Source organism: Crotalus tigris, unplaced genomic scaffold, assembly GCF_016545835.1.
Source record: "Crotalus tigris isolate CLP2741 ecotype Arizona unplaced genomic scaffold, ASM1654583v1 scf7180000019021.11574027:1482141, whole genome shotgun sequence".
Taxonomy (NCBI): Eukaryota; Metazoa; Chordata; class Lepidosauria; order Squamata; family Viperidae; genus Crotalus; species Crotalus tigris.
Genome location: NW_024097333.1, coordinates 1,453,949 through 1,473,392, shown reverse-complemented (window position 1 = coordinate 1,473,392; position 19,444 = coordinate 1,453,949). Strand labels below are relative to the sequence as shown.

Sequence of the window (19,444 nt, the reverse complement as noted above, 5' to 3'; positions counted from 1 at the left end):
GGAGTCCACCTTCCTTTCCACGTCTTGAATTTTGTCATCTAAAGAGTCAACTTTGTCTTCCACTTCCTCAAGCCTTGCATCGAGCTTAACCACCACAGTAGCCAAACCTGAAACAGCTGCCAGTATATCTTGTCGTAATTCATTATTATTTTCTTGCAATTTAGACTTTATCCCCGTTATCTCTTCTTTGAGATCAGATTTTATTTCTGATTTAATCTGTGAAACAAATTGAGTCATTTCCTCTCTCATTTGAACTACAATCTCTCCCATTATGCCTCTAACCTCTTGCACTGAAAGTCCAGATAGAGGAGGGGAGGGTGGTGGCTGAGCCGGTGGTGCATGTTTAGATTGTTGTTGTAGCTGTGCAGTGGAAGTTATAGGAGAAGAAATAACCTTGGGTACTGAGGAAGGCTGCTGCCTCTTTGAAGCCATTTTAAAAAGCACAATTTTCACTTCCCTTTCCCCTCCAGCCAAAAAGGGAGGAGGAAAAAAAGAAAAAAAGAATTTTTAAAAAGAGACAAACTATAATCATTAAAAGTCCAGAATAAATCCCAAGAATAAGTAATAAAAGAGCAAACAATTCAAAAAAAAATTCTAAGCCAAAAGCAAAAGCAAAAGCAAAAAACAATCCTTAAAAAGGGAAAGTAAAACAAAAGAGAAAGGAAAAAAAAAAACTCCGACACTTTCAAAACGCCATCTTAAGTCCTTTCACTAGTATAACAAAGAAAAGGAGGAAAAATAGTAAAAATCAAAAGATAAAAAATAAACACCTAAAATATAACAAAAAATCCTTTAAACTGCTCCGTCCGTTTAAAAATTACTCACCAAAATGCTGTAAACACGGAGATAGAATCGGCGGTTTCTTTTGCTTCCAAGGAAGCAAAAACAGCTGGGAGGCGGAGATCAGCAAGAGCTCCGAGGGAACACTCCTTTCACCCCCTCTAGAAATAAATCCAGAGGGGGTTCAGGGGTTCTACCTCTACTCTTGCGTTCTCTATCCCTTCCCTTTGCCCGGGAAGGGATTTCCGAGCCGCGGGCCAGCTGATGCGCGCTGCGCTCCGCGGCTCTGACACTTCCCCAGCTGGACGGCTAAAAGCTAGCCGCCATCGCCGTCGCCTCCCACCGGAAGCTTCCAAAATGTCGACATTTTGTAACAATAAATGACTTTTAGGAAAATCAATGCCTGGAAGTTCTTTGAAGTGTTTTCATTAGCCGGAACCATAACATCATGCCAAGATCTATCAGTGTTTCTCAACCTTGACCATTTTAAGGCATGTGGACTTCAACTCCCAGAATTCCACAGCCAGCAATGCTGGCTGTGGAATTCTGGGAGTTGAAGTCCACATGCCTTAAAATGGTCAAGGTTGAGAAACACTGCTCTAAATTCTCTTCCCCTGAGCAATTAAATTATCAGCATGTTCCCTCCCTAAATTAGCTGTCATATATCACGGTGATCCAATTAGTATGAAGGTCAAAGGTTTCCTTCCTCTCTCTTTCCCTTTCCCCTCTTCTGCTCTGCATTAACTCTAAAAATACCAGACAGTTCTGCATATTGTCACAGCAAGAATACACAGTATTTGCAGCGTTGACGCATAACGAAGTGCAAAACTCACTTAATAAATGTCTCACTTAACAACAGAAATTTTGGGCTCAGTTGTGGTGATAAGTCGAGGACTACCTATAAAACAAATTATTGTGATTTTTACAAGATGCTAAAAGAATGGTTAGATTTCCCCTGCATGAGTGCCGTGCATGCCTTTTTTATAGTGATTAAGACTTAAGACCTTTTTGTATATAAACTTTAAAATACTTATGTATTTTAGTGTCTTATGATCTTTTTCACACTTAAGACCATTACAGCATCCCTCACGATCACATGATCAATATCTGGATGCTTGGTAATTGGTTTGTATTTATGATAGTCACAGTGTCCCGGGGCCACGTGATCCCCTTCTGCAGCCTTCTGACGACGTCAATGGGGAAGCCAGATTCACTTAACAACTGTGTTAGTAATTTAACAACTGCAGTGATTCGCTTTACAACTTTGGCATGAAAGCTCATAAAAAAGTGCAAAACTCACTTAGCAACTGTCTCGCTTGACAACAAAAATGATGGGCTCAACTGTGGTCATAAGGTAAGGATGACTTGTACTACTTTATAAGTAACTGAAGGCAGCGAACATACTTAATGAAAGATTTGTTACAAATATAACCTGGAAACATAACTTGGTTACTGGGGTGTTCATGAATGCTCCAGGCCACAGGTGGAGAACGACGGCTTTTATGACTTGTGGACTTCAATTCCCAGAATTCCCCAGTCAATTCAATTCTGGAAATTGAAGTGCACGGGTCTGAAGGTTGCCAAGGTTGGGAAACTCTGTCTAGGCCTACTGAATTATCGCTTCCTTTAGCTTTCAAAAGGGGTTTACAAGTCAAAAGGCAGCATTTATCAGTGGAATACAAATTAATCAAATCAATAGACTGGAGGAGTGGGGAGAGTGACAGAATGATAGCAGAGTGAAAGGATAAATCTGGGCCCGGCCTCCATCTGGGTGTTATGGTTCCGGCTAATGAAACATTCCAAAGAACTTCCAGGCATTTATTTTCCTAAAAGTCTTTTATTGTTACAAAATGTCGGCACAGGCACAACGGAGGGATGCTAGGATCTAAGTTCTCTTCCTCTGAGCAGTTAAATTATCAGCATGTTCCCTCCCTAAATTAGCCGTCATATATCACATTATCCAATTGGTGTGAAGGTCAAAGGTTTTCTTCCTCTTTCTTTCCCGGGCTTTACCCCCAATCCCCCTTCTGCTCTGTATTAACCCCATAAATACCAGACAGTTCTGCATATTGTCAAAAGCAAGAATATACAATATTTGCAGCGTTGACGCTGGGATGGTCCTGCCCAACTGACCTGTGCCGGTGGGCGTGGCTTGTCCCAGAAGGGCGTCTGAGTTCTGGGTGGTGACCACCGCAGTCGTCCCTGCTCCGGCAGAAGTGCTGGTGTCGGCCACTGCGGTGGCAGGGTAATAAGTGTAGTGGGTCTCGGTGGCCGTGGCTTCGGAGTCCACTGCATCTTCGCTTGTGAATGCGCCTTGGATGACAGCCTAGGGGAGAAGCTCCAGAGAGTGACTTCAAGATTTATGGACTTCAATTCCCAGAGTTCCCCAGCTAGTCTTAAAGTTGCCAATTTGGAGACTCCTGTCTAGAGTCAAGCAGGGAACATGCTCTAGGACAGTGGTTCTCAACCTTTTTAATGCCGCAACTCCCAACCAGTCGTAAGTCGAGGACTACTCAACCAGTCGTAAGTCGAGGATTACTCAAGTGGTGCAGCACCGTTTGCAGAATGGGACTTTTGGCGGGCTCATCAGGGCAGAGACAGCCTGGACAATTCCTATTGGCTTTGGAAAGCCAATAGAATTAGACTCTATTCAAGAGAGTCTATTCTATTGGCTTTCAAAAGCCAGTAGAGTAAAAGGGAGTAGCACAGCTAAGGAAAAGGGGGAAAAAATGGCGGACTGCGTTGTTTGGCGACCCCCGTGAAATGGTCGTTCGACCCCAAATGGGGTCCCGACCCACAGGTTGAGAACCACTGCTCCAGGACCTTGGCCACCTGAAGAGGTGAGGACTTCAATTCTCAGAATTCTCCTCTCTTTCCTGGCAGCCAGGCGATTCAGCCCAACAACAGGGCTGCTTTCTCTTTCCCAGGAGCACCCACCTTCCTCTCCTCCAAATGGCCTACCTGGGTCATGGACTGTGTCGCAGGGTAGCCACTGATGGCCCCACTGCCCTCCGTCTGGCCATCCAGTTGGCCCTCGGCCACCTGTATGACTCTGTACATCAGCTGGAGGAAAGAGCAAAAAGAAGATTCAATTCGGGGTGGTGAACGTGGTAAACTAAGCATGGGGAGCTTGGATATTATTTATTTGAATCCCGCCTTTATTATTTTTATAAAAGCCTCAAAGCTGCAAACATATCCAACACACTTTCCTCCTATTTTCTCCGCAACAACCCTGTGAGGTGGGTTGGACTGAGAGAGAGAGGCAGACTGGCACAAGGTCACCCAGCTGGCTTTTGTACCTAAGGCGGGACTAGAACTCACCATCTCCTGGTGATTGGCCCAAAGTCACCCAATCAGGTTTCATGCCCAAGGTGTGACTAAAACTCACCGTCTCCTGGTGATTGGTCCAGAGTCACCCAACTGGATTTCAAATGAGGAAGCTAGAGTCACTTAATAATCATGTTGTTAACATAACAGCTGCAGTGATTCACTTAACAACTGTGGCAAGAAAGGTCGTAACATGGGGCAAAAGCCACTTAACAACTGTCCTGCTTAGGAACAGAAATTTTGGGCTCAATTGTGGTCATAAGGACTATAATTTGTTTTTCCCCTTTAAAAAGATACAAAATCAGAACAATCAGATCCATGTCATCTTGAACAGATAGAAAAATTACAAGCAGGTTTGCAATTAATACAATCAATTGACCTGCAATCCCTTTTGGAAATAAATACCAAATAGCAAGCAGGGACCCTGGAAATGACTTTTTTTCTGATTTTTTTTTTTAAGAGAGCAATGTAGGGAAAATGCGCCCCAAAGCCAGCTGATGCCTACAAATGTTAAATCCATATTTGCAGGCAGCAACGATGCAAATAAGCGAGAAAGTCCCTTTGTGCAAACCAAATTCTGTTTTAGAAGAATATGTTAGCACAGGGAGCCAGCAGCACAGAGATGCTATTTAGACCAGTGTTTCTCGACCTCCGCAAGTTTAAGATGGGTGGACTTCAATTCCCAGAATTCTACCCATCTTAAAGCTGTTCAGCTTGAGAAAACTCTGGTCTGGATCCTTGCTGAGTGGCAAAGAAGGAGGCCTTCTGGCAGTTGCTCACAGCACCTTACCTGAGCACCTCCATTCTCTGCTCGGAAGACATATTTGATGTTGGGATCCGGAAAGGTGGCTGCCGACTGGATGCTCGCAATGGCCACGCTGGTGGGATCTTCACCTGTCGCTACTGCTCCTTCAGGAAAGAAGAGAAAAGGGGCCGTAAAATAGGGCTGAAGCTCCCATTTTAATCCCCACCCTTCCCCAGGACTGTGCAGGGCAGATAGTCCTCAACTTACAGTCATTCGTTTAGTGACTGTGTGTTCTGTCCCAGCCCACTTGAGCTCCTTGGTTAAGTTAACAAGGAGAAAACCCCTCTTCAAATCAAGCAGGCAGAAACTGCAGGACAAACCCAAATCCCTTTTATTTACTCACAGATCTGAGGAAAACAAACACAGTTCATCACAACTTGATTCTTACCCGAACAGTTGCCTTTGGCAACCAGCACCTCCCACACCTCCCTTTTATTATGCAGCCAAGGCATGGCTTCCCTAATGCCTTCTCCTTTGCCTCTGGAGCCACCCCATTGCATGCCTCTGTCCTGCTCTCATTGCTTGCCGCCGTTTAGGAGCATCCTGGATATCACCCAGCTGTGAGTAGTCACTATCCCCCTGAGATTCCCAGCCCAGCTGTGTCTCAGCCTGAGCGCGAGTAGAGGGGCCAGGCTCCTGTCAGACTGTAAGTCTTGGAGCTCCGGATGCACGGGCTGGCGAGGAATCACAACACTGTGTGAAATTACATTGGCCCTGAAAATGTGACAGGACCGTTTTTCACACTTATGACCGTTGCAGCATTGCCATGGTCACGTGATCAAAATTTAGACATGTGGCAACTGACTTATATTTAGGACGGTTGCAGTGCCCTGGGGTCATGTGATCCCCTCTTGCGAACTTCTCACAAGCATAGTCAGTGGGGAAGCCAGATTTGCCCAATAACCATGTTACTACCGTATTTTCCGGCGCATAAGACGACTTTCTAAACCCTGAAAATCTTCTCAAAATTTGGGGGTTGTCTTATACACAGGAATATACGGGTAGCTGTTCTCTGAATTTAAAACCAATCTGCCCCTTAGTGGCCAGCCCTATTTTTTTTACAGAAATAAGCACTAACAGGACAAAGCTTTCTAGCAGCAAAGGAATGGAGCTCCTATTGTGCTCATCTATAAACAGAAATTCAATATTGTACTGTATTTTCTGGCGTATAAGACGACTTTCTAAACCAGTGGTTCTCAACCTCTCTAATGTCGCGACCCCATAATACAGTTCCCCATGTTGTGGTGACCCCCAACCACTTATACATCACCGGGTGCCAGGGGCGTGGCCAAAGAAAAGGGGAAAAAATGGTGGACAGCCTTGTTTGGCGACCCCTGTGAAATGGTCGTTCGACCCCAAATGGGGTCCCGACCCACAGGTTGAGAACCATTGTTCCAAACCCTGAAAATCTTCTCAAAAGTTGGGGGTCGTCTTATACGCCCAGTCGCCTTATACGCCGGAATATACGGTAACTTAACAACTGAAGTGATTACTTAACAACTGTGGCCAGATAGGTCGTAAAAGGGAGCAAAATTCACTTAACAACTGTCTTGCTTAGCAGCAGAAAGTTTGGCCTCAACTGTGGTTGTAAATCGAGGACTACTTGTGTCCCCACAATCAAAAATAAAATCTAAAGTAGGCTCAGACCTTATTTGGGTGGGAGACCACCAGGAAACCTCAGACTTTCCCAATCGAGGCGAGGAAACACATCCCAAAACTATGTCTGTAACATCGCCAAAAAAACTGTATAGACAAATCCTGGAGGAAGAGAAAATAAAACAGGGCTGGAGGATGCTCACCTTCCTGGATCTGAACCGTCCCCTCTTCTGTCTCTGATGCTTTCTGCTGCCTGCTGAGACAAGGAGGACCACGTGAGATGGGGACATTCTTTCCATCAGATATCTTATTTTTGAAGGAGAATATTTGGCGCTCTGGGTTGAAATAAGGGGTCCTTGATGCTCTCAGAGCTTGCACGGATGAGGTTACCCGATTAGGATAATGAAATGTCTGCAAGACAACAAGCAGGCTCAAAGGACATCAAGGACCCCTTATTTTTTTTATGGATCACATTTAGAGACCATTCGTCTCTCTCACAGAGCGATTGTGGGTCCTCTTGGGATACGCAGTGTTTCCCAAACTTGACAATTTTAAGGCATGTGGACTTCAACTCCCAGAATTCCACAGCCAGCATTGCTGGCTGTGGAATTCTGGGAGTTGAAGTCCACATGCCTTAAAATTGTCAAGTTTGGGAAACACTGGGATAGGGTGAGGCAGACCTTGCTTAGCTGGATGCTGGTTAGACAAGGGATTAAAGATGATAAAGGACCTGGAGGTTAAATTGTGTGAACGATTGAGGGAGCTAGGTATGTCTAGCCTACTGAAGGCAAGGATTAGGGGGGACATGATAGCAGTCTTCCAGTACGTGAGGGGCTGCCACAAAGAAGAGGGCGTCAACTTATTTTCCAAACCACCAGAAGACAAGAAGCAACAGATGGAACTAATCAAGGAGAGAAGCAACCTGGAACTAAGAAGACATTGACTGACAGCGAGAATAATTAATTACTGGAACAACTTGTCTCTAGAAGTTGTGGGTGTTCCAACACTGGAGGTCTTCAAGAAGAGACTGGACAGCCAGTTCATCAGGGTAGTATAAGGACTCCTACCTTGAGCAGGGGGCTGGACTAGAAGACCTTCAAGGTGCCTTCCAGCCTTAGGATTCTAAGACACACACATCTGGAGAACCTTTGTTCCTAAAAAAGAGGTTCCATCCGCCAAAGGCTCAGATATATTTTTATACTGAGGGAGGGGCTTGGAGATTTTGTATCGCATTATTAAAGTTTCCACTAGTTTTCAGAGTTTATTTCATGTATTTTAAGTTCTCAGTTTCCTAAATGCAATCGGGGTGAGTACATACTTTGTTTCCAAGTCAGCCTTCTTCATCCTCGGCTTGGTGGATAAGCCAGACATGCACAGAAGACAAAAGTCTACATGGGTTTTTAAGACAGTTGAAGATCTAATGTCATTCGCAACCTTGGCCACTTTTAAGATGTCTGAACTTCAACCCCCAGAGCTGGCTGGGGAATTCTGGGAGTTGAAGTCCAGGCATCTTAAAAGTGCCCAAGGTTGAGAAACGGTGCTCTAAGTGTCTGCCCTCACACTTCATTAGCCTGGTATTAGCCTTGATTATCATTTTTGTGACTTAGTCCATGGTGCAAATCCAGCTTGTGGGCTTAGTGTATCACTGAATATTTATACAATTTTTTTGCTGCAACCTGAGCAAGCAGATATGTACAGCAAACCTGGGCTACTTTGATTCGAAGAAATCACCCCAGTAACTTGGCTCTCAAGGTCAAAGTAGGGATACCGTACCAAGAGCCACTAATTTTTCTCCCATTTCTCTCCTCAGGCCAATATTGTGCAAATACAGCATTGGCAAACTCAGAAAATGGATTATTCAATGATCACATTGAAGCAGGATATAACAACTGCAGTGATTCGCTTAACAACTTTAGAATAGAATAGAATAATAGAATAGAATAGAATAGAACAGAACAGAATAATAGAATAGAATAATAGAATAGAATAGAATGGAATAATATAATAGAATAATAGAATAGAATAGAATGGAATAATAGAATAGAATAGAAGAATAGAATAGAACAGAATAATGGAATGAAGAATAGAATAGAATAGAATAGAATAGAATAGAATAGAATAGAATAGAATAATAGAATAGAATAATGGAATGAAGAATAGAATAGAATAGAATAGAATAGAATGGAATAATAGAATAGAATTGAATAATAGAATAGAATAATAGAATAGAATAGAATAATAGAATAGAATAGAATAATAGAATAGAATAGAATAGAATGGAATAGAATGGAATAGAATAGAATAGTAGAATGGAATAATAGAATAGAATAGAATAATAGAATAGAATAGAATAGAATAGAATAGAATAGAACAGAGTAGAACAGAATAGCTTTATTGTCACTTTGAATGTACACTAATTGGTATACATTAAAATGAAATTTCATTGCATTCAGCTCTCAAAGGGTCACCCTATACACTACATAAATATGACAAAAATAAATAAATACAGAATTATGCATATATCCACATATATTCTATGACACAAAGAAACAAAACAGTCTAGTTCGGGTTATGTATACATACACATGGTGAGAAAAATGAATCTTGCGAGTTTCCCAGACGGAGGGCACAGGGAACAAAGCTATTACAGAATCGGGTAGTCCAGCTAGAAATACTTCAAAACCTCCTCGCAGAGGGGAGCAACAGGAACAGACCGTGAAGTGAGGTCTTTTAACAATACTCTGAGCTCTAAGCACATATAAGCGCTTATAAGCAGCGTCCTGAATACCAGGGAGTGAGCTTCCTATGAACTTTGGCAAGAAAGGAAGCCAAATGTGGCAAAACTGAACAAACGACTGCCTCACTTAGCAAGAGAAAAGTGCCAACTATAACTGAAGCCCAACTTTCAGCAGTTGTAGCATTCAGTAGCACTTGGAGCAGGGGTTCTCAACCTTGGCAACTTTAAGACTTGTGGACTTCAACTCCCAGAATTCCTCAGCCAGCTTTGAAGTCCACAAGTCTTAAAGTTGCCAAGGTTGAGAACCCCCGAGTCTTGGAGGAACTTGGGTTATTCCCTCTGAAATAAATCCAAAGCTTGCTATCATGTTTTACAGAAGGAGCAGTTGCCTAGGCTCACCCCTATCCTACATGGCTGGCTGGGAAATTCTGGGAGTTGAAGTCCAGAAGAATGGCCAAAGGTGGAAACTCGGCCCTAGCAAGATCATGTTGGCCAGGAGGGGAAGTAGGGGAAGGGAAATTCAGTTCAAAATTGGCCTGTTTATTCTCCTGTTAAGTCTTCTCCTACACTGGGTCTTCAAACCCTGATACTGATGGGTCTCTCTTTGAGTAACTGGTTTTAGCAGCAAGGAGCATTTTTTGATAAACGTTCCTAGTTCTTTGAAGTAACCAGCAAGAATGCGGATTCCGATAAAGGACCAGCCAGAGAGTAGAATTGCCCGAAGAGATAGCAAAGCAACAGCATTTAGACTTATATACCACTTCATAGTGCTTTATAGCCCTCTCTAAATGGTTTAGAGCAGTGGTTCTCAATCTTTTTAATGCCGCGACCCCCCCCCCAACCGGTCGTAAGTCGAGGACTACTCAACTGGTCGTAAGTCGAGGACTACTCAACTGGTGCAGCACCGTTTGCAGAATGGGACTTTTGGCGGGCTCAGCAGGGCAGAGACAGCCTGGACAATTCCTATTGGCTTTTGAAAGCCAATAGAATTAGACTCTATTCAAGAGAGTCTCTTCTATTGGCTTTCAAAAGTCAATAGAATAAAAGGGAGGAGCACAGCTAAGGAAAAGGGGGAAAAAATGGCGGACTGCGTTGTTTGGCGACCCCCATGAAATGGTCGTTCGACCCCAAATGGGGTCCCAACCCACAGGTTGAGAACCACTGTTTAGAGTCAGCATGTTGCCCCCAACAATCTGGGTCCTCATTTTACCGACCTCAGAAGGATGGAAGACTGAGTCAACCTTGAGCCATGAGGATCGAACTCCTGGCAGTGGGCAGAGTCAGCCTGCAATACTGCATCCTAACCACTGAGCCACCACAACTGAAATCTCACTCTAATGTAGGAAACACACCTCGATCATCAACATGATTGTGCTAAGAATATCATGGGATGCTTTTAATTGTTGCATGGTACACATAGAACTACTACTCTGGATGCCTGATGACACTAATGATGCTGGCCAATTGATAAAGACGTTCCAAAGCCAAAAAGTCTGAACTGCACATAAAGTGATTTCTTATCTTTGTAAGGGCCTCTCACCTTGCATCCATGGGAGACCTCTCTTTTACTTATGCATAAATAAAGCGATATGAATTTATCTTTCCAGCTCGGATCCTACTTTACCAAGAGCCCCCTGCGCCAAGAACCTTGCTATTGTTTATGGCTAATAATATATTCAAAATATGGTTCTCACCCCTTCATTTCTTTAGTCGGTTATGCATCAGAAGTTCTCACCCTGGACTTCTTTTCTTTTCACTGTCCCTTCTTCAGAGTTACTTCATCCAAAACCTAAAAGAAAGTTAAAAAAAAAAAAACATTCAGGAAGACCACGTTCCTGTATTTTACAGAGAGTCCTCAACTTATGACCACAACTGAGCTCAACATTTCCATTACTAAGCAAGACAGTTGTTAAGTGAGCTTTCCCCTATTTTATGACCTTCCTTGACAGTTTGTCATGGCTGTCATTCTGCTAGCTTTGCCTCCTCATCTGCCAGCAAGACACTGGCAACAGGGGGAGGGAGGGGATTGGAATGTGGGATGGAGAAGGGGGGGAGGTTGGGAACCAAACTGTGCCAGCCGGAAAGTGAAACCCACCAGTCCAACCGAAAGAATGTGGCCATGCAGAAGGCGTGAACTGAGGGCCAAGTTACCTAAACAGCATGAAGACCGCTACCGTACTTTCCGGCGTATAAGACGACTTTCTAAAGCGTTGAAATTGGCGCCAAAGTCGGGGGTCGTCTTATACGCCGGAAATAACAGTAGTTTCCGGCGTATAAGGCGACTTTCTAGGCATGCGACTCGGCGCCGAAGTCAGGGGTCGTCTTATACGCCGGGTCGCCTTATACGCCGGAAAATACGGTAATTGGACCCTGACTGATAACAGGTGGATGGCCAGGGTGAAGGGGAAAGTTAATTGCAGGTTTTACAGATTCCACTTTGTTCCTTCTGCAGCCACTTCTGCTCTCAGTAAAGGCAAACAATGGGCTAGGAGTCTTTCCTTGCTAACAAGTGGGAGGGTTGATACAGCTGTTCAGTGAGTAACTGAGGTTGTTAAGTTAGTTACACGGTTGTTAAGTGAATCTGGCTTCCCCGCTGACTTTGCCTGTCAGATGATTTCACAAAAGGGGATCACGTAACCTCACGCACTGCAACCGTCATAAATGTGAACCAGTTGCCAGGCATCCGAATTTTATAATAATAATAATAATAATAATAATAATAATAATAATAGGAGTAGTAGTAGTAATAGTAGTAGTAGTAATAATAATAATAATAAGTAAAGTTGGAAGGGACCTTGGAGGTCATCTAGTCCAACCCCCTGCTCAGGCAGGAAACCCTACACCATTTCGGACAAATGGCTGTCCAGTCTCTTCTTAAAAACTTCCAGTGTTGGAGCATTTACTGCTTCTGGAGGCAGGTTGTTCCACTGATTAATTGTTCTCACTGTCAGGAAGTTTCTCCTTAGTTCTAGGTTGCTTCTCTCCTTGATTAGTTTCCACCCGTTGCTTCTTGTCCTGCCTTCAGGTGCTTTGGAAAATAGCTTGATTCCCTCTTCTTTATGGCAGCCCCTGAGATATTGGAATACTGCTATCATGTCCCCCCTTGTCCTTCTCTTCGTTAAACTAGACATACCCAATTCTAGCAACCGTTCCTTATAAGTTTTAGCCTCCAGTCCCCTAATCATCTTTGTTGCTCTTCTCTGTACTCTTTCTAGAGTCTCAACATCTTTTTTACATCGTGGTGACCAAAACTGGATGCAGTATTCCAAGTGTGGCCTTACCAAGGCATTGTAAAGTGGTATTAATATTTCACGTGATCTTGATTCTATCCCTCTGTTAATGCAGCCTAGCACTGTGTTGGCCGTTCTCTTGCTTTCTAGGTCAGCACCTTCACCCCGACTCCTAACTGGTTTCCCGATTCTGCAACTCTAGATAATTGCCATGTCTACAAGTGGCCCTTAATGAGCTCTTGAATGGCATTGTGCAATCTCCATACCTGAGACCTTGCCTGGGCAGGCAGAAGGGAAAAAAAATCAACTTCCACTGAAGAAGCAAGAGCAGTCAAAACCTGATGGGCACATTTATTAATTTGCTGCCCCCCCCCACTAAATCACCAGAGGGGGCCATTCCCATATTAAATCTCTGCTGGGCCAGGAATCAATCTCTTTCTCTTCCTCCCTCCCCCCCTTTCCTCCCTTCGTCTTCCCCATCTTTATTATTTTTATAAATAACTCAAGGCAACAAACATACATAAATACTCCTCCCTCTTCCTATTTTCCCCACAACAACCCTGTGAGATGAGTTGGGATGAGAGTGAGGGACTGGTCCAAGGTCACCCAGCCAGTTTTCATGCCCAGAACTCCCAAGTTTCCTGGTGACTGGCCCAAAGTTACCCAGCTGGCTCTGGTGCTTAAGGCAGGATTAGAATTCACCATCTCATGATTTCTAACCTGGCGACCACAACCAAAGTGGCTCTGTACAATATTCTTCTGTAAACCCATAAACAAAGCATGGTGGTTGTGGAGAAAATGGATGGAATGTAGAGGTATGTTTGCTTGAGGTATATATTTACTTATTAAATTTATGGCTCTGAAAGTTGGACCATCAGAAAGGCTGAGCGCCAAAGAATGGAGGCCTTTGAACTCTGGTGCTGGAGAAGACTCCTGCGAGTCCCTTGGATTGCAAGGCGTTCAAACCGGTCAGTCCTAGAAGAGATCAACCCCGACTGCTCTTTAGAAGGCCAGATCCTGAAGTGGAAACTCAAATACTTTGGCCACCTAATGAGAAGGAAGGACTCCCTGGAGAAGGGCCTAATGCTGGGAAAGCTTGAGGGCAATAGAAGAAGGGGACGACAGAGAATGAGGTGGCTGGATGGAGTCACTGAAGCAGCAGGTGTGAACTTAAATGGACTCTAGAAGATGGTAGAGGACAGGAAGACCTGGAGAAACGTGGTCCATGGGGTCGCGATGGGTCGGACACGACTTCGCAATTAACAACATTAAATTTATATGCCACCCATCTCACATTGAAAGTGACTATATAAAAAAAGTGGGACATAAATAATAATAATTGACAAAATCCCCAGCAGGAAATTGCAAAAGAACTTGGAAGTGTTTCCATCTTTTAGCGCCACCAAGGAACAACATCCGCCTATGCCAGGTCCTTAGAAAGGACTCGAGTGGTAGATAAAAATGCCAAATGCCAATTTGAACATCTGGCTGACTGTGTTAGCAACCATAATAATAATCTGGGTACATCAGAACAGAAGAGAAAAATCTCGAAAAGATAACAAAATACAAAGTCCTGCAAGCAAAGGTAGTCCCAATAGCCCAATTGTAATAGGTGCCCTGGGTACCATCCCAAAACATCTGGAACATCATTTGAATCCACTGGCATTGACAAAATTCTCATCAATGAATTGCAAAAGGAAGTTTGACTCGGCAGGGCTTACATCTTGCAAACAAATCTTTAATATAATTCTTTATTGGCCAAGTGTGATTGGACACATAAGGAATTTGTCTCTGGTGCATAACCTCTCAGTGTATATGCAAGCAACAAGTGATAAATCATGACCATAATCATAAAATACAATCATAAATCATAAGATTAGGCAAAACCTGGCTCAGAAACAATAACTGTGAGAGGGACCTTGGAGTCCTAGTGTACGATCACTTAAACATGAGCCAGCCATGTGCAACAGCAGACCAAAAAAGCTAATACAATCCTAAAGAGAGGCATAGAATCAAAATCACGTGAAATATTAGTACCGCTTTGTATATTTAGTAAGGCCACACCTGGAATACTGCATCCAGTTTTGATCACCATACTATTAAAAAGATGTTGAGACTTTGGAAAAAGTGCAAAGAAGAGCAACTAAGATGATTAAAGGTCTGGAGACTAAAACATATGAAGAATGGTTACAGGATTTGGGTAAGGCCAGTCTAGAGAAAAGAAGGACTAGGGGTGACATGACAGCAGAATTCCAATATTTGAGGGGCTGCCACAAAGAAGAGGGGGGTCATCCTATTCCCCAAAGCACCTGAAGGCCAGACAAGAAACAATGGATGGAAACTAATCAAAGAGACAAGCAACCTGAAATTAAGGAGAAACTTCCTAACAGCAAGGACAATTAACCAGTGGAACAGCTTCCCTCCAGACCTTGTGGGTACTTCATCACTCAAGGTTTTTAAGAAGAGAGATGGAAATGTAGCCACTTTTTCTCTTTCACTTTTAGGGTTAGTTCAGTGGTTCTCAACCTGTGGGTCGGGACCCCATTTGGGGTCGAACGACCATTTCACGGGGGTCGCCAAACAACGCAGTCCGCCATTTTTCCCCCTTTTCCTTAGCTGTGCTCCTCCCTTTTATTCTATTGGCTTTTGAAAGCCAATAGAAGAGACTCTCTTGAATAGAGTCTAATTCTATTGGCTTTCCAAAGCCAATAGGAATTGTCCAGGCTGTCTCTGGCCTGCTGAGCCCGCCAAAAGTCCCATTCTGCAAATGGTGCTGCACCAGTTGAGTAGTCCTCGACTTACGACTGATTGGGGGTTGCGGCATTAAAAAGGTTGAGAACCACTGAGTTAGTTGATGTTGGGAGGGGAGATGTGGATGAGAGTTCAGTTAGTTATAACAATAACAACTCAGCCATGAGGTCCAGAGTTGATAAGGATTTGGTGGGCTGGAGAGCTGGGGAAAAAGCCATCCTTCAAGCTAATTGGGGAATGTGATTTATGACTGTTAATTGGAGGAGGGAATTGTGCTTTGCTACTTTGTGCTCAGGGGAGGGGAATTCAGTTTTTGGCTTTAACTATATAGTACTGATACTTTGTTTCTCGAATAAAAGATTCTTTAAGGTAAACAATGCCTTGAAGTTCTTTCGAAGAGTTTCATCTGTTGGAACCATGACATAGGGCCGTGGTGGCGAACCTACAGCAGGCGTGCCACAGGTGGCACACAGAGCCCTCTCTGTGGGCACGCACACCATTGCTCCAGTCCTAGGCCTTCAGCTGGGTTTTATAAAACCTTTTCACTTTAGACCTCCACCACCATGTGCAAAAAAAAAAAAAAAAAAAGGTTCAATCAACTTCAACTCCCAGGGGGAAAAAAAGATCTTGCAAAGTTGAAATTGATTGGTTGAACTTTTTAGTCCCACCCAGTCTGGCGTTACCACTGCAGCCACGCCCACTCAATGGGCCACGCTTATCCAATTGGCCACACCCAGCCAATGAGCCACGCCCACCCGGCACCCAACGATACATGTGGGTTTTGGGTTGCAGTTTGGACACTCGGGTCTCTAAAAGGTTCGCCATCACTGACATACGGTCTCCTGCTTGAGCAGAGAATTGGACTAGAAGACTTCCAAGGTCCCTTCCAGTTCTATTTTGATTGATTGATAAGATAAAAACTCAGTGATAATCATAGGATATTAATTAAGCAAACAACATCAATCATAATAGGATACTAAATAAAGGCAATCAACAAAAGTCAGTGATTGTAGATTAAAAATGCCAAGCCCAGTCTAAATATCTGACTGATGGTGCAAGTAACCATAATTCTGGTAATACACAGTAATACTATCAGCATTGACAAAATCCTCCTTGGTCAATTGCAAAAGGCAGTTGTGCTTGGAACAGTTTACATCCTGCGGATGAGACCTTTAATATTATTAAATAATAACATCTGTCTATCTCAGGTCTTTGGGAAGAACTCCAGAGCTGGAAAAAATGCCCAAACCAGTCTAAACATCTGGCTGACCGTGCGATGATCCATAATAAGCTTACATCCTGGGATGAGACCACTAATACCATCAAAAATCTGCTTCTCCCAGGTCCTTGGGAAAGACTAAGTGGATTAAAAATGCCAAATCCAGTCTAAACATCTGGCTGACCAATCACAATATTATAATACTATTGGTACTGACAAATTCACCATCAGTTCATTGCAAAAGACAGCTGTACTTGGAGCAACTTATGTTCTGCTTACGGTACTTTTAATATTACTATAACATCTGCCTCTCCCAGGTGCTGAGGAAGCACTCCAGAGGTGGATAAAAATGCCAAATCCAGTCTAAACATCTGACTGACAGTGCAACCCACCAAAATATTATAACACTATCGGTATTGGCAAATTCACCAACTGTTAATTGCAAAAGGCAGCTGTATTCGGAACATCTTACATTCTGTAACCAAATATTTATATTTATTTATTATAACATCTGCCTCTCCCAGGTCCTGGGGAAGCACTCCAGAGGTGGACAAAAAATGCCAAATCCAGCCTGAACATCTGGCTATGTGACCATCCACGATAACAATAGTAAGTTCACATCCTGGCATGAGACTTTTAACCCCATCAAAAATCCACATCTATCCCCAGATTCCTTGGGAAGGACTCCAGAAGTAGATAAAAATGTCAATGTAAACTTCTGGCCAACCATAATAATAATAATAACAACAACAACAACAACAACAAGAAGCAGCGGCATGACAAAGTAGCAACAATGGTGCATTGGAAGATCTGCCAAAAATATCATTTGCCTGTAAGCAAAAACTGGTGGGATCATAAAATAGAGAAAGTCATAGAAAATGATAAAACTAAAATGCTCTGGGACTTCAGAATTCAGACAGACAAGCACCTGCAACATAACACCCCAGACTTAACAATTGTCGATAAGAAAGACAAAAAAGTCTGGATAGTGGACGTGGCAGTGGCTGGAGACAGCAGAATAGACGAGAAAGAACTGGAGAAGATAACAAAATACAAAGACCTACAAATAGAAATAGAAAGACTGTGGCAAAAGCAAGCAAGGGTAGTACCAATAGTCATAGGTGCCTTGGGTGCAACCCCAAAACAACTGGAGCACCACTTGAACACCATCATCGGCATTGACAAATTCGCCATTAGTCAATTGCAAAAGGCGGCCTTACTAGGAACTGCTTCCATCCTGCGACGATATCTGTAATACCATCAAACATCCACATCTGCCTATCCCAGGTCCTGGGTAAGGACTCGATAGGTAGACAAAATGCCAAATCCAGTCTGAACATCTGGCTGACTGTGCGATGATCCACAATAATAATAACAACAACAACAACCGGAGCACCACTTGAACACAATTGGCATTGACAAATTCGCTATTAGTCAATTGCAAAAGGCGGCCTTATTAGGAACTGCTTCCATCCTGCGACGATACCTGTAATACCATCAAACTTCCACATCTGCCTATCCCAGGTCTTGGGTAAGGACTCGATAGGTAGACAAAATGCCAAATCCAGTCTGAACATCTGGCTGACTGTGAGATGATCCATAATAAAAAAAAAACCAGAATCGCCCTCAATCCATTATCAAAGGCAACTCAACTTGTGACCGGTTGCAACCTGATGATGATGAGACCCTGGACCCCCCCCCACCAAGCACCCACACCTGCCCCTCCCCAGCTGCTCCAGAGGTGGATAAAAAAAGGCCCAACCCAGCCTCAACATCTGGCTGGCTGGCCCACCAACCACCCTCACAACTCGAGGCCCTGAGGACTGGGGGCCAGAACGTTGCTGCGGGGTCCAGGAGCAACCAGGGTCTCCCTCGCTGGAGGTTTCGGGCTGGGCTATGTGGCCCTTGGCCGGAGAGCCCGACTAGATGACCTCCAGGGTACCCTGGGGCTCGGTGTTCTATGGAGAACTGGGTAGGGGGCGGCTTCCCCATCGCCCCGCCGGGGCCCATGGGGACCCCCCACACACCCCCCCCCCATGTCTCCTTGGGAGGCGCGGCCTTCGCTTCCTCCTGCTTGGGAAACGCCCCCAAGAGCCAGGCGGGGAAAGGCCGCGGGGCCTCCGGACAAAGAGGCGGGCTGCTGAGGGAGGCGGAAGCCCACCGGGGGCGCCCATGGGCCTCTCCCCGCCCCGCCCCGCCTTAACCGGGAGGCGCCGTCCTCACCTGGGCTGCCCTCCGTCCCTCGGAGCCCCTCGGCGCTCCATGAAGATCGGCGCATGCGCACCGCGACGCTCGCCCGCCTTCCTCACTCCCACAACTTCCGCCTTCTTCCCTCACCGCCAGCGGGGCCCGATGGGGGAGCGGAAGCCACACACCCACAAGCCCCGCCTCCAGCCTCCTCTCCCCGCCGGTCGCCGGAAGCTGGGCGCCCGGATGGCCTATTCTTCTGGTAGCGGCCATTTTGAGGAGAGAGAGAGAGGGGGGGGGAGGGACAACCTCGGCCCTCCATCTTGAGATTGAAAGGGCGACCGGCGAGAGGGCGCTTGGAGTCCGAGCGCCCGGAGTCCGAGCGCCCGGGCTCGTCTCTGGCGTCGGGTCCTACGAGTGATGTTTTTAAAGATACGGCATGTCGTACAACGGCAGAAACAGCGCTTTAGAAACAAAGCCGGAAGAGCACTTACGCAATTTCCGGTTGCCGCCCTCCTGGCGAGCCGCCAATATAGAAGCACGGCGTGGGCGCCATCTTGAAAAGGGGCGCTGGTTTCTGCCTTTGTCAACTTCCGGTCTATGCGCTTCCTCCAGTGGGCAGTTTTGGGGTCGTCTTTCTTTGGGGGGCGCCCAAGTAAAAATTCCAACGTCGAAAATAGCTTCCCTTCGTACGCTGCTAGTCTGTACGTTGCTCATTGTGGAGAATATTCTGCAAGTGTCACTGGAAATTAGAAGTATTCCTTCTGCTTGTGGGTGGATGCAACTCCAGACTACAACCCCCATAATTCCTT

General features: G+C 44.8%; 1 protein-coding gene across 5 annotated transcripts; it reads right to left on the bottom strand.

The window, feature by feature from the left end:
* Window positions 1-311: 311 nt before the first annotated feature.
* On the bottom strand, window positions 312-18,818 carry USF1 (upstream transcription factor 1). Of its 5 annotated transcripts, none has more exons than XM_039358529.1 (7): window positions 18,669-18,818; window positions 10,940-11,034; window positions 6,712-6,764; window positions 4,898-5,016; window positions 3,742-3,843; window positions 2,914-3,106; window positions 312-360 (listed from the first exon to the last, which is right to left on the bottom strand). In XM_039358529.1, the coding sequence occupies exons 2-7, from the start codon at window positions 10,945-10,947 to the stop codon at window positions 344-346; spliced, it is 492 nt and encodes a 163-aa protein (XP_039214463.1). In that variant the 5' UTR covers window positions 10,948-11,034; window positions 18,669-18,818; the 3' UTR covers window positions 312-343. The 5 variants fall into 5 exon arrangements, with proteins under 5 accessions (XP_039214463.1, XP_039214460.1, XP_039214462.1 ...); XM_039358526.1 differs by lacking the exon at window positions 312-360 and adding an exon at window positions 657-711; XM_039358528.1 differs by lacking the exon at window positions 312-360 and adding an exon at window positions 657-711 and having other exon boundaries at window positions 4,898-5,010.
* Between the last annotated feature and the right edge of the window lie 626 nt (window positions 18,819-19,444).